At 35.8% G+C, this 14,958-nt stretch overlaps 1 protein-coding gene across 5 annotated transcripts in view; it reads right to left on the reverse strand.

The window, feature by feature from the left end:
• ADAMTSL1 (ADAMTS like 1) overlaps nt 1-14,958 on the reverse strand; it is an 861,052-nt gene that overhangs the window by 201,011 nt on the left and 645,083 nt on the right. For all 5 annotated transcript variants that reach the window (XM_054689145.1, XM_054689144.1, XM_054689147.1 and 2 more), the window contains 3 exons: nt 14,098-14,255; nt 6,168-6,279; nt 2,565-2,703 (listed from right to left, as the gene is read on the reverse strand). In XM_054689145.1, coding sequence (XP_054545120.1) covers nt 2,565-2,703; nt 6,168-6,279; nt 14,098-14,255 — 409 coding nt within the window. The remainder of the gene's footprint in view (nt 1-2,564; nt 2,704-6,167; nt 6,280-14,097; nt 14,256-14,958) is intronic.

Raw genomic sequence — 14,958 nt, forward strand, 5'->3', positions numbered from 1 at the left:
CCCAGAAGGCTAAAGTAATAAACCTAGGGTTGCAGACTTAATTATTTAATGCCCTTTTTGCTGTCCATGGTCCTTCCCAGTCTTGACAGTTAATATACTTAGCTATGAGAATGGAATTTTGTTTTTCAAATAATAGCAACTAGGCCAAGAATCCTAGTCTAATAAAATTGAACAGATCCCTCCATGGCTAGAATAATTTTTTTTAAATTAAAAAATATGTAGCTTTGTACTAAAAACATCAATGTTTATGCTTCGTGGGATTTCTAATTTTGGACACAAAGGCACTGATTTACTGTCACTGTGTTGCTCTTGATTTTAGACAATTAAATCTATAGTTATGAAAAACTTCCTTGAAGACTTGATTCTGCTCCATCTCATGAGAGGATGGAATCTCTTTATCTTCTTTTCTTAGACCATTGCCTCTTATTTTTTTCCATAAAGTTCAGAAATGTTGCTTTCATCTCAGGTATGCAAATGAGTTGAATGAATTTCACAGCAATGCCTGAGAATCATAACCTCAGAGTAGCATTTCTACATTTCCTAAAGCAGTTTCCTTTTAAATCTCTCCTACTGGTTAAGTCTTAATTTTTACAGCTTTCTCTAATTACCTCTGTAATAAAAATTTTTTAAAAAGCTTCCTGACATTTGCCTCTAGCTTATTTTAAATTTCTCCTTCTCTCACTTTTCTCTTTTTAAATAGCCACCTGTCCTAACATTTATACATGTACTCTATTAGATGCTTTAAAATAACACAGGACACAGAAAAAACATACATTGCAGAGGGAAGTCCTTTGAATATAGAATGGCCTTTTGCTTTTGGATAATAAGAAATAGGCCAAAAATATTACTCAAACTGAAAAGAAAGGTAAAAATCAAATGCCAGAAAAAATGAGTTAGTCATTTTTTCTGACTATAAGCATTTTCTTAAAATTGTTAACAAAATGTTTTTCACAATTGTCTTCCATGATCATTTCCTCATTGAAGCTTTTTCTGAGTGGGGAAAAGCTTTATGCAATTATAGTAATCAAATCCCTCATTTCTCCTGGAAATACACACGTTTTCATAGACGTGCGTATAAAACTTTCACATTATCCCAAAGCTAAGCAGACTTGCTTTTTCACTCACTGGTCTTTGTGGTAGAGATAGGAGTAAAATGTATAATAAGCAATATAATTTTAAAATGAGATTGAATTGCATGAGTTGTAATTATCTTGGCTAAACAGACTTCATATTCTTAATATTTCCAAAATAAAAAAGTCCAAGCAAAATTTTAACACCTCATTTAGCTTTTATACTAGATCCAATTTTTCAGACGTAAATTTCTGGTGTAATATGAAGCTAAGCTAAACTTCACCTAAGTTTTATAATTACAAAATATCTATTCTTTCTTTTCCTTTAATGAAAACCTGTTATTCTGAGTTCACTTTTATGAGCTAAGAAATATGGTTCCTATAAGCTAATTAACTATTGCAATTTCACATTACATGTAGAATTTAGAATTCATGAATGGAAGGCAGAAAGACTATAAGAAAATGAACTTTAAAAAAACTGACAGGAAAAAATAAAAACCAGAATTGCATTGCCTATAATTCAAAGGTAGAATGCTTTTCATCCATATTGCTCAGATAGTTTTATTCAACACTTTGTTTTATGCATATATGAGTATCACATGCATAATTAAATTATAATTTAAAAAATTAAATTGAAGTGTTTCTCAGAACTCCAAGGATCTTGAGAAAGGAGTCTATCTTTTGGTCTTCCTAATTAGGTTTGTGGGGTAGGTTTTCCTCTATTCTTTCTCATGTATTTAGAATGCGCAAGCTAATTAATAAGGAGAATTACAAGGAAGTGTAATAAAAAGGTAAAGGTTACGCTAATGAAAAGATTGTTGACCTGTACTTTTATGACTCCTTGTCACCTGAGATATTTCCATTGTTAATCTAATTCTTGATCTTGCAAATAATTTGAGGACTAACTGGCTTTCAAAAGCAAAGATAGGAGAAAATGTCAAGTGTCTCTTTAATACCTTTAATTAAAATAGCTTAAAAAATTGAATAGAAGTAAGTTCTTTCTCTAGCAAAAACTGAACTTATTCAACTGCAGAAGCTGTTCTAGGACTGGTTTTGATTCTGGTTACTCAGTGAGGACCACTCGAGTCTCAAATGGGCCAACTGTGACCCTGGATTATGATCTGTTCTGATTATGTCACTGACCAGGTGACAGAGTTAAGATGGAAAGAATCCTGAGAATATTGTGCCATCCCATTTGTTAAGGTCCATTGACCTGGGCCTTGTTCTGGAGATAAATAAGTAATCAGAATGAAAGGAAATCGGAAGAGAAAATGACTCTAAAGAGTGCTTCATTTGTAATTTTACAAATGGAAAGTCTGTTGACCCCCCAAATAGCATTGATAATGCAACAAGAACAAAGGGCATGGGTACTAATAACAGGTAGTTAGGGATGGGCACTGGACAGCAACATTTATTTTTAATTTAAAAAATTTAAGAAGCTTATTTAGAACCTGATTTATGTTTATCATAAACAAACTAGTAAATTGGACTGACCTGGCGGGACAAGGATCCAGGTTGCACTCCTGAAGCTTGGGTTTGGGTTTGATGTTCTCTGGGTAATAGTGACAGTACTGATCAGCAACCACACGGTTGCTCCGGAGATCATAACACTCTGCTGATGTCAGCTGGTAACCTGCAATGCCAAACCATCCAGGCAAGTTCATATGCACATGTCAATCCAATATATTTCTTTCTGCCTTTTTACTACTTCACATTAATGCAAATCCTTCCCCAGTGCTCCAGTCATTTCCAGGACAAAAGACAGATAAATGGAAGGCTCACTCATGTTTGCAGGCCTTAAATACTGTGCCTTTTGCTAGTAATCCACTAAAATTTTTAATAAATTATTACCATAGGGCTTGCACTATGGAAAGGCATAGCTAGATTAGAACACTTTGTGGTAAGAACTATCCTTATTTATTTTATCATATCTAAAAACCTAAATGAGGATTCTGTTTCCAAAAAAGATCAACATATTTATTAATCAACTGTCTCATGCAAAGACACCAATTTGCTTCCCTTGTACCTGGGGTAGCAGGGTCAGTCAACACCCAAAATAATAAGCCCTAACACATCTCCCCTTTGCCAGTAGGGGACAATGACATACACACTGGATCAGGTCTTGTCAGCTGCCTGGGAACATTATTTTTGCTTAAATCCAACCTGAATGTATTAGGCTGAGTTTCCACATAGGAAAAAAAAAAAGTCCTACTATTTAATTTTTGCTTCACCCAAAATCTTTTCTCAGTTCTCTTAAGTCTCTAGCTAATATTTCTGAAGTTCCCATGCACAAAATTCTATTGCTTAGAGAATTCTCTTAAAAAAAAAAATAGTGCTGTTGAGTTAATGCCACTCACACTATGTTTTATTGTTCCTACCTGTTTCTTGTCCTGTAGAATTTTAGGGGTAGCAGTGATGAGGACTTACATTCTTGTGGTAAAAAGTAAATATGCATAGAGAATTTCCTAAAAATAGGCTTTTGGTATCTTTTTAACCCTACCCAATCTCCAAAATATATCGTCCCAGGCAGGTGGTTGAATATTATTATTGTTAAACATAGGTTAGAAAGTCAAAATCTTGCAAAAGATTTTAGGAAATAGAAGGAGGTTTACAAACCAGATTTCCTGGCTATAGGCTATTTTCTCAGACCACCCACAAAAATTAATTGTTCATTAAAGACCAGAAAAAGAGCTTTTAACAATTTTACTATAAAGATGAAAAGCATGGAAAGTACTGGGTAAGAACATGTGTTCCATTTAATTTCTTGTCTTATTAGGAAAATCAAAGAGTAAAATACTATTTTATTTAAGTAAATATACTTTCATTTTTCAATTGCATTATACTCTAAAACAGATAATTTTATGATGAACTAATCATTTAAAAACTTTCCATATAACAATTTATAATTGTTTATAATGCAGTAAAATGTGGCGCAATCAATAACCAAATTATAAATCTGAGAATTATTTATAAAAACTATAATTTATCACCTTAAGAGATTGCTTTGATGCTATTTTAGAATGTGTGGAAGTTTGGAACAAAAATGAAGTGACTGAATTAGTCAGATAATTGTGTTTTCTAAATTCTTTTTAAAAAACAGTTTTTGAGTTAATATTGGTTTATATAGTTGTTCCCATTATACAAGTGTAGGGTACTCCCTAGCCCCCCTAACATTTCAAAAGTTATTGGGAGTAGTGATTCTTTACACTTACCCTAATGGTCAACCAGTTGACTCTGGAACCAAAAATGTGAAAGGAACTTAGACTTATTTCTTCAGTCATTTTCAAACTGTGATGCATGAAGTCTGGTTCCCAGATCACTCACATCTCTACAGAGCAGCATTCCATTTATCTGGCACTCTAGTAAGATTTCCTTTGAATACTTGATATTTGATAACTCAAAACATTTGAAAACTACTGATGGTTTACTTCTTCATTTAGATGCAAGGAAAACCCAAAGGGGTTGGATATATATGAATGTAACATTAATTGCCTTAGAATAAAGCAGACCATTGTCAAGATTACTGAAATTACACTCCAGAAGCAGGTATGCAAAACTCACATAGTGGGTATATTATTGATTGGCTACTTCTCACAAAGAATGGTTTTCATTTAAAAAGGAAGAAAAAATATTTCCTTGGATTTCTTTCTTTGAAACTGGTTCCTGTGCTAGTTATGAGTATGTATATCAAAAAATGTTCACACAAAAAAATCAAAGTGATTGGAAGTTTATTTTTTAAGTAATTTTCTATTCAGGATACATACAACAACTGGAAACACTATTTTACTGAAATGTTTAAAATGTATTAGTAGTTATTTAACATTAAGTAAAGGACTTGATGAGATTTTTGACCGATTCCAAGCTAAAATCCAATGTTGCTCTATAAAATCTCATTTTTGATGATTTGTTCTCATTATGTTGACAGATGACACAACGAAAGATTTGTATAACACGTTCTTATGTTTTACAAAAATTAATGGATAATCACTTGTCTTTATTTTGAGGTACCATTATAGTCAAAATAATTTGTTTATGCCTATGTGGATCAGCTACTCTTAAGTCATCCAACTAACAGGTTTCCATGAAGCTGGAGATAGAATTTATTTTATGCCCTAGTTCTTAAAGAAATATACATCCAATTTTATATCTGTTAAATTAACAAAATCCAAAAAAAAAAGATAATCCACAAATACTGACTCAGTTGGCAATACTAAAATATTCAAATACTATTTATTACCCTTCTGGAGAGAATTTTGGTAATGTATGCCAACAGCCACAACAATTCTAAAACTCACTGTTAAAAATTTATTTCAAGGAAATAATTTGAAAGGAGAAAAATACTTAGGTATTAAGTTATTCATTACATTATAATAAGAAAGTCTAAATGAACTAAATGATTTCTATAGGGATATGGCTAAATAAATTCTTATGAAATAATTCAAAGGCAATTACATAACTATTAAAATTATGAAGAGCAGAAAATGGGAGGAAGAAACCTATTCTAGTAATACTAAGTGCTATCTATATACGGATATGATAGAGCAGAAAGTAAATTATTTGGTGAGAAAAGTTTTAATGAACAAAGTGTCAGGTGGAATTCCTTTAAATGCATGGATGATGAAATACAGTCAAAAAGCAATTGACCCTAAAACACCAAAGTGGTGCTTTTTTTCTTCCTGATAATAAACTAATTCCTTTTATTGAATTTATCTTTTTGGATCGCTGGGATTTCAGATTAAATAAATTCAGTTTCAACCACATGTGTAACTTATTCTCAAATGGATGGAATTACCTCAATACACTATGCTATGTCTTGAGGTAATTCCATCCTTTTCATCCTTGCTTTCTATAGCATCAGGGAAAGAAGTCACAGACATTTTTTTCCCTAACAGGACTCTACAAAAAAAAATGTCCGATGGTGCATGTAAACTGAGGTAGATACCTAGCCTTCCAGGAGAGCTTCAAAATTTGGCCCCATTCAGAAGGAAGGATCAGATACATCACAGCACTGAATTTCTTCCATGCGGAAGTGACTCATAATAGCCAAGTCTTCCGTTGCAGAAGCCAACAGTACCTAGGCTAAGTGAACACCATTACCTCCTCCACAGGTTGCTGAGCAAGGAAAGAAATCCGTCTCCCGCCATCGGTGAATGATAGGCTGATAGAAGATAAACTGGACTGTACTGTCAGCGGGTCCCAAGTTGTGAATCTGCAGGAGATAGCAGAGCAGAGAAACTAGTGTGACAGAGCAGTGCTTTCTAAGTCCCTTGCAACTTTCAACAAGGATGGAAGATAGTACTGCAGGCCCAGGCTGCTTGAGGGACTAATTTGGGGGACAAGTGGCAATGGTAATGTCAGATTTTTTTATCATTTGGCCAGGAAATGGTCCCCGCATATACCATTATCATCACCCCTTCTCAATTCTGCTTCTATAGAACAAGGGATAGCTTTTTGATTTCAGTAGGATTTTAACCCAAGTCACATATATTACAGTACCTCTTCCTTCTTTGCTTGCAATCTTTCTGATAAAATTAAAAAACATAGGTTTAGAAATGGACAATTTGTTCGAAGAAAAGGATAAATTCCTGAGAAAAAAATAAAAATGTTTGATTAAGGAAAAAAAAGAGTTAAAGAAGTAAGTAGCTCTTCCCACTCAAAAATACATGAAGTTCCTGGTATTTTAGTGATTCATATATTTTAATGTGAAATGTTACCAAGTGAAAAAGCTTGCTAAAATGCAAATTCCTGGGCCCATGTCCAGAGAGACAGGCATTTTGGTTTCAAATCCAGGCATTTATATGGTTCAAGAACCAAACTTTGAAATATACCAATTTATATTATAAAATCAATTACTTCAAATAAAACACGTGCTTATATAAGTCCTTTGCTTTTTTAAAAGAGAAGATGTGAGGCAGTAATTATTTAATGGTTTTTAAAAGTACAAGGTTGAGAAAACATACTCAAATTTAAAGAGAAGGAAAAAATACCTAACAGAAACAGTTCCTTGATACTGAAGGATAGGATATGTTCCCCAAGATGTCCAGAATAGGCCTTCTAAGACATGTGGGTCATTTTGAGCTAAGGTTGATAGAGGCTCTGTGGGTGCCAAGAAAAACTATTAACCCTCCCTTAAATATCTAGAAGAATGAAAATTAGGGATATATTACCCAAATGTAGGGTTATCTCCAGAAATAAGCTTTCTCCTATACAGAACAAACCTATGTATATGGCAGGGCAAACATCCTGTTTCAGAGCATCTTGTTTGTCTTACGAGTCTGTTTCTTCTCTCATTGATGCCCTACACTTCTAAGTTGTTCACTAGCTCATGATAAAAATGGTTGGTTTGCTCTATGTATTCCAGAATTTGCAAACATGCAGATTCTCCAAATGTATCTAATTAAATTTTTTTCCCTATGAATCTGTCTGATGTTAATTTGTTTGATCAAGCCAGGATGAAAGAACTCAGAGGGGTAGGGGGAAATTTCTTCTCCATCCCTACCACTTCATGAAGACAGAATGACATGCCAAACAACATTTACATGGGTAGGCAAGGCTTGGATTATTTATTACACTAAGGGAAGTTCCATGGATGCTGAGAAGACCACCTCTTACACCAATTGCCTGGCAACAGCAGGAGAGGCAGCAGTCAGCTCCATCATGTGCCTTTAGTTTTTACTTATGTTTTCAGGCCTTCACTCTCCCAAATACACTTGATCAAGAATAAATTGATGGATATGGCCTTCAGTTTTTAAAGAGACAGCCCTAATTTTCTGTCATTGAGTTTAACAGATAGATTAAACACATGGGGTACAGAAGAAAATAGGAACACTAAGGGAACAGAGACTAGGTGCTAAGCACTAGATGAGTTTGTGCAGTTTACAAGAAATGTAGAAATGTTATACAGAAAGCCTAGAAAAGCTGGGAAGAAGAAAGAGAAAAACTACAGAATATCTCCTGGATTGCTGCAGTTCTGACCCATGAAGCATCTAGGTCTTTTGTATGAATAGTGACACAGTTCTTTACTCTAAAGCAAAAACAGTTGAAGTAATACTGTGTCTTTCACAAAAGGGGAACATGGCATACAGATCAATATTTTTTAGTCCTATGTGTCAGATATAGGATATTAATTGCTTGCTTAGAGATGTAGTATTAATCACATTCTTTGGAAAGCTCTCCCTCTTTTTTTAAGCTCACAAAAGCCTGAGCTCCCGTGGATGTGTGGGTATCATTATGGAAAGCTATTAGAAGAGGACTCTCATTTGAACATATGCGCCAAGAGACAATAAAAAGAGGAGAGCCACTATATAGACCCAGAGAATTGGGCTGGTTTGTGGGGGTTCTTTTGGGGATGCTAGAAATGGAGTCCTAAGAAAGGAGAAAATCAAAAGAGATAGACTATCAAAATACTTCAGAGAAAGCTTGTTCTAGAGTATCTCCAGAGTGTCTGGGTTTATCTTTTGGCCTAGTTAAAGAGGCAAAAAGATGGCATAGGCCCTTTTTTAAAGCTCCCTGGAAGTTAACAAGAGAAGCACCTCATGACAAAAGTTTTGATGTTAATAGGGAGAGCATGTAAATACCACATTGAAGAAAACAAATTGCTTAGAAAGTATATTCAATGAAAATGATACATAAAGACATGAATGCTGAGACCACACAGATTTGACAAGAGCCTGGAAACAGACAGAGGTATCATTATACCAGGTAGATAAAGCCAGGCAGAAGGGATCCCGATCTTCGATCACCTAATCTTCCACGTTAACATTCCTGCTGCTTTCTCCTTTCTCTATAATCACTTCCCTGTTGTAGTCCCAGCAATGACTACCACCATTCCTATTATTTGCAGGCCACATCTACTTATATTAATCTAATATTGAAACTACTGTTATTCCCACATATACATGACAACTAGAAAAATGAGGTTCAGAGAAGTGATTTGCTCGATGATACCCAGCTAGGGAACAGCAGAGCAAGGAGTTGAATTTAGGTCTGCGTGGCTCTAAAGTTGCCATTCTTTTTATGATACCACACAATTTCCCTACTAGTAAACATACAGACATTTATCTGAAGCAGTATACTTGTAACTGGCTTCACAGTATCTTTTAAAATCATCATTTTAAAGTCAAAAACAACATTTAAAATTAAAAGCTAACCTGATGCCTAGTTAAAATAGCTTGTTATTTCTGATTTTAAATGGATTTTCAGATGTGTAATACAGTATTATTAATTGCAGCCACCATGCTGTGTTACCTTGCTATGACATAACTGGTGACTTAACGCTTTTTGACCTCCTTTTTACCCATTTTGCCTACCCTTCATCTGTGACAATACCAACCTATTTTCTGTATCGATGAGACTGGTTTTTCTCTTTTAGATTTGTTTTTGATTTTTGTTTTGGAATCCACATATGAGATCATATGGTACTTGTATTTCCCTTCCTGACTTATCTCACTTAACTTGATGCCTCCGGGTCACTACATGATGTTGCAAAGGGCAACATTTCTGATGGCCTAATTGTTGCTTAGAGATGAACTGCCATATTCCTTTTTTTCTGATTTGAAGAATTCCAGCCTGCTCAAGCCTTTATTATCACTAGCTCTAAAGCTTCATAAACCCTAAATCCTCAAGCATCAGGTTCTAGTTCTTAAGAGTATGCTAAAAACTTCAGTTTGATACCTTAGAATTTTATTCTAGCAAGCTAAATATAACTGATATAAGTAATTTTGTCTTAATAAAAAGAATGTTCTAAACCAAGGTTTTCTTCCTATAATTATAGCCGTTCACTGTTTCTAATATAAATCTTTCACACTGAAAGTAAAGAAGATGACAAAAAAATGTCATTTTCCACTGCCACTGAGCAAACTCGACGACAAAGCTGCAGGGTGGTATAGTGTGTATGTGGTAAAGGTTTAGCTCTAAATCCGTGTAAAATCAAAGGAATCAAGGAGACATTTCAAACACACAAAAGATATCCTCAAGTACACAAAGGCTCTCCCAAAGTACTGTGAAATTTCCTTTCAGCTGGGAAAGGACTAATTTGTGAACTTGGGGACATTCTCTATCAAGACCTTTCACTAACTGATGTTGTAGAACCTTTTGCCACAGACAGACAGGCAGAGGGCTGGTAGTAAGAGTACCCTTCCCCCCTCCACCCCCAGATACCCCCCAGCTTCAGATGAGTTATTGATCTGGCCTGAGAAGAGGTGGACAAAATGGAGTTGTGGAGACCCTCCACTGTGAGCCTCTGTGCCAGGACCCACAGTGATATTCCAGGAGGTCAGACACTTTCAGGGCAGCTAGGGATATAATATGCGGATGATGTTGGAGGACAGAGAAGAGGTAGAAATAAGTCACTTTCCCTGCTAGGTAGGGAATAAAATGGAAAACAGGTGGATCTGTTGATTAAGTGACTTAGTCCATTATGCTCGATTGTGGGCTGTTCTGGGGGTTGATGGTGATATAATTCATCAACATCTTGAGAATCTCAAGAAATTATAAACATATTTTAGTATATGTGTTCATTGATATAGATGTTATTTATTGCCTTTGCCTTCCATAAATCCATGAAAACAAGTACCATTTATTTTGCTCACCACACTTCAGCATCACAGACAATGTTTGACACACAGTAGGAGTCCAGACACTTGCTGAGTAAATGAGTGCATGAAGGAACAACAAATAAATTATGTGCTGATCATGGGCCTTTGAAGTACTTTTGGAATTGCAAACCATAGTTCATGACAAATTCTTGCAAGAGTTGTCATTTATACCAGCTAGTTTTCTTGTTGATATCATGACTGATCATTTCTACAAAATGCTGATAAAATTCATAAAAAAGAGACAGTGTTTATTACAAAACAACCCTCATCCAGGATCAATTTCAACCTTCCTTTTACGTTTGTTTCTAAACTTTATTTTGTGAGAAAAATCTTCCTTTGGTGCAAAAAAATGTCTTTTTCCTCTTAAATAAACAAAAATTATATTTTGGCAATAAATTGCTATGGCAATATGGACAAATGACCATTCTGATTCCAGTATATCTCCTTCATAATGGAAGCTATTGCTTAAATTAATGTGTAATGCAAAAGAGATTATACTTTGAACAATACTGAAAACAACATTACAAACTATATAATTTCTAATCCCGTAAGTCACAAAAGATGACAAATAATCAGTGATCCTTAATTTTCAGCTATTTCCTGGGAAAAATAAAAAAACAGATTCACTGGAAAATGTTTTCTTTTTTTTCCTATACATTATTAAATTACCTGGCTTATTTTCAAGTTTAATAAACTAGTTTTAAAAATTATAAACTCTACCATAGGATAACTTTACATTTACTTGATTCATGATGTTTTCTAATAAAACCCTGACTTTGTTTTGCCACCTAAAGCTAGGTCATCAAACAGGATATCTAATGCAGCCAACACTAACATGACAGCTCAGCCCATTGTTGAGGGATGATATTTATGAATGCTAGGGATCTAGGCAGTATCAAAACTCTTTTAAACTCTAATTTCCTTATACATGTATAGTCATACATAAAATGAAATCCTTAGAAACACCGCATACTTCAAAGAATTCTGGGTCAGAACCAGAGATTTTTTTTTTTTTGGTCCTGATTTTTCTATGTGAGCTTGAGCCTGTCTCCCAGCTCCCTGGTGGCTGTTTCCTCAGAGGTAAAATGAAAATGTCAGCATCTATTATACTTGAGCAATTGCCACATATACAAATCCTGCATTCAGCCAGCAGTTATTAGTACTTATTGGCTTCTTTTTTGGAGCTGTGAAGACAAATAAGATTCTCTCCCTGCCCACAAGGAACACACATTGGAAAATGTAATATAAACAGGAATTTGGGGTCAAGTCACAAAATGCTTCTGGAAGAAGGAAATCCTGAAGAACAAGCATGAATTAGAGAAAAGAATGCAGGAAGTAATGATGAAAGCACTGCAAACAGAGGATGTTGCATTATGCAAAGTTAATGAGCTATGGTGGGGCAAGATGTTAGGAGACCTGCAAACCATTCATTTGACTGAAACAGGAGGGGAAAGTGAAAAACAAGATCAGAAAGGTAAAGAGAATCCAGATCATCAAGAGTAAGGTGCTATGCTATAGACTTGCATTTTAACTGCAAAGCAACGAGTTGAGGGCCAATGCAAAATTACCGAGGGGGGTTGTACTTTTTGAAAACTCACCCTAAAGGCAATATAGAGAATGAATCTGAAGCTACAAAACTAATTCTGAGTCCATGGTAACAGTTTAAGCGAGAAAATACAAAGACCTATACTAACACAGTGGCAGCAAGGATGGAGAAGAAAGAACAGTCGTGAGAGATGATATGGAGGGGAACTAGCCAAGTTTAATGTCTGCTTCAGGGCATGTAGGAAAGGCATCAGGTTGACACAAAGGTTTCTGACTTGGTTGGGAGGATAGTGTATTACACTACCAGATAAGAAAAAAAGATCAAGGCAGTTTCTGGGGCTAGGCAAATTTAGCTTACAGCTTCCAAGTGGTAATGTGCAGAAAGCAACTGAATATATGAAATAACATTCGATGATGCTGTGAACTGTTCAAATGTGAATACTACTACTTGAATCCAGTTCTGTATTTTCAGAATGTGTATTAAGTCTTTTTTTTTAAAGATTTATTTTTATACAAGAACCGGGGTGCAGGTCAGAGGCACAGGAGGGTGAGAGGATTCACCAGAGACACAGCAGGGAGCAGAACAGGCAGACGGACTGAAAGCACTGCTGAGGGAGCAGCGGGCGAGACAGGAGAGGTCTGCCATGCGATGTGGGAATCTCCCTGGACGGCTGGGAATCGAACCTGCGCTACAGAGGCTGCGGACAGCTTCACAGCGCTGCGCTCAACCTGCTGCGCCATCGGGAAGGCCCAGAATGTGTATTAACTCTTGCAAGTCCACTAAGGAAATTAGTTTAAATGGTTTATTTAATAGTAGTCTAAGGGTTTAAAAAAAAAAGACTTCTCAATTTTTAAAATGCATTTGCTTGTTTAAATGAAATTATTTAGTTACCTATTGACTCAATTCAATATGAGATATCCGATTGTCATTTACTGCTCATATTCATGTGGCTGGCGTCTGGTCTGGATTAAAAAGAGCTACCAAGTAGATGGAGAAAGGACAGCATTCTGGAACCCTTCTTCCATCCAACCTATCACATTTTCCTACGTGCATTTGTACTTCCAGCCGCCATGGGGTCATCAAGCCTTAGTTTAAATCAAATGTCCTCTGGCTCCAGGTCCCATGATGAAAAATTTATGGAGTCCTGGACACATTACAAGTTTTACAGCTTTACAGCTGAAATCCTTCATGTCCTTCTGACCTACTGAAGGAAAAAGTATGTTTTATTTTATTGTGATTCCCAAATGTTCTTCTAGTATGTACATTTTTCCTAAAGAATACGTATGTTGCTTCCAGCAATGTGTTTTATATTACCTTGAAGAGTAGGAAAGCTACGATAGAAGGAAACATCTTAGTCTTGTTGCCAGAACAAGAGAAAACAGAACTTGTGATAGGAAGCATGACCAAGCCTACAGATCTTCAGTTTGTCTTTTTTAAACTAAGAACCCCTTATAAAAGTCAACAACAGCATCCTAGCTTGTTTAAAAAAAATAGTTTATATCCCCTAATACTTACATGTTGACTTTTTGAGCAGGGTATCTCTTATTAAAATACTAAATATATATGTACACATATACATGTACTTCCTAGGACCTTAAAAATATCACATGTTCTTGTGGATTCCAGAATGCAGCGCAAGGCCCTTTTAAAAAATTATGTTTATTGAGGTGACATTACTTTACAACACTGTATATATTTTAGGGGCATAAGAGAACACCTCCACAAATATATTTTATATCAAGCTCCACACCCTTCAATTAAACATTTAAAGGAATAGCAAGGTTTCCAAATCTATGTCAAAAATTGAAGTTTTTTCTCTCTTCAAGAGATAGTATGTAATACCAGTTTGGATGTGACTTGAAAACAGGTACTGTAATGTACTCACCTTGACAATGAAATCTGCTGTGAGTGGTCCAGCCATTCTCAGTATCTCTTTGTCAGGAAATTTCTGGAAGTCCACACTAGAATTGTCCACAAGAAAGGTGCCTGTGGAGCTGAGACTGTTTTCACCTTTTGCCCCCTGGAGGGTTTTGGTTTCCAGATCTATGTAAGAAGAACAGAGAGAGAGATGTTTCTCAGGCCTCCACAGACCACAAGCAAGCACATTTAATGCAATGAATAGTTGAGAGGCACATAGAGCTTAAAGCATCATTTTTTACATGCCTGACAAAATTGAAATTGTGATAGAAACAAAATATACATATTCTGCATTACATAGGAGTTTCTCCTGCAAATGAAATTGCTTTTAAAACCTATTAGCGGGCCTCCCCTGGTGGCGCAGTGTTTGAGCACTGGGCTGTGAAGTTGCCTGCAGCCTCTGCAGTGCCGGTTTGATCCCCGGCCGCCGGTTCAGGTCCCACATGGCGCAACAGACCTCTCCTGCCACACCCGCTGCTCCCCTTAAGCAGTGTATTTTGTCAGTCTGCCTGTTCTGCTCTCTGCTTTGGCTCTGGTGAATTCTCTCACCCTCCCGCATTTCTGACTGTACCCAGTGCTTGTATAAATAAATAAATCTAAAAAATAAATAAAACCTATTAGCCAAGTTTAAAGCTTGCCTGTGAGAAAAATCTTGACTCTCAAATGACTTAACGAGGGCATCTGGTTAAAGTGGGGTGCCACTTTCTACAATCTTATTCCCCTTAATAAACCATCTCCCATATATATTTTGAGGGACCTCAGTTTAGATATCCTCTGGTTTTTCTTTATGTTCTATGAGATCCAGGGTGCACCTCTGAATTCCTTTAGC

This window comes from Talpa occidentalis, unplaced genomic scaffold (genome assembly GCF_014898055.3).
Source record: "Talpa occidentalis isolate TD23 unplaced genomic scaffold, MPIMG_talOcc4v2.1 talOcc4.7, whole genome shotgun sequence".
NCBI classification, from domain to species: Eukaryota; Metazoa; Chordata; class Mammalia; order Eulipotyphla; family Talpidae; genus Talpa; species Talpa occidentalis.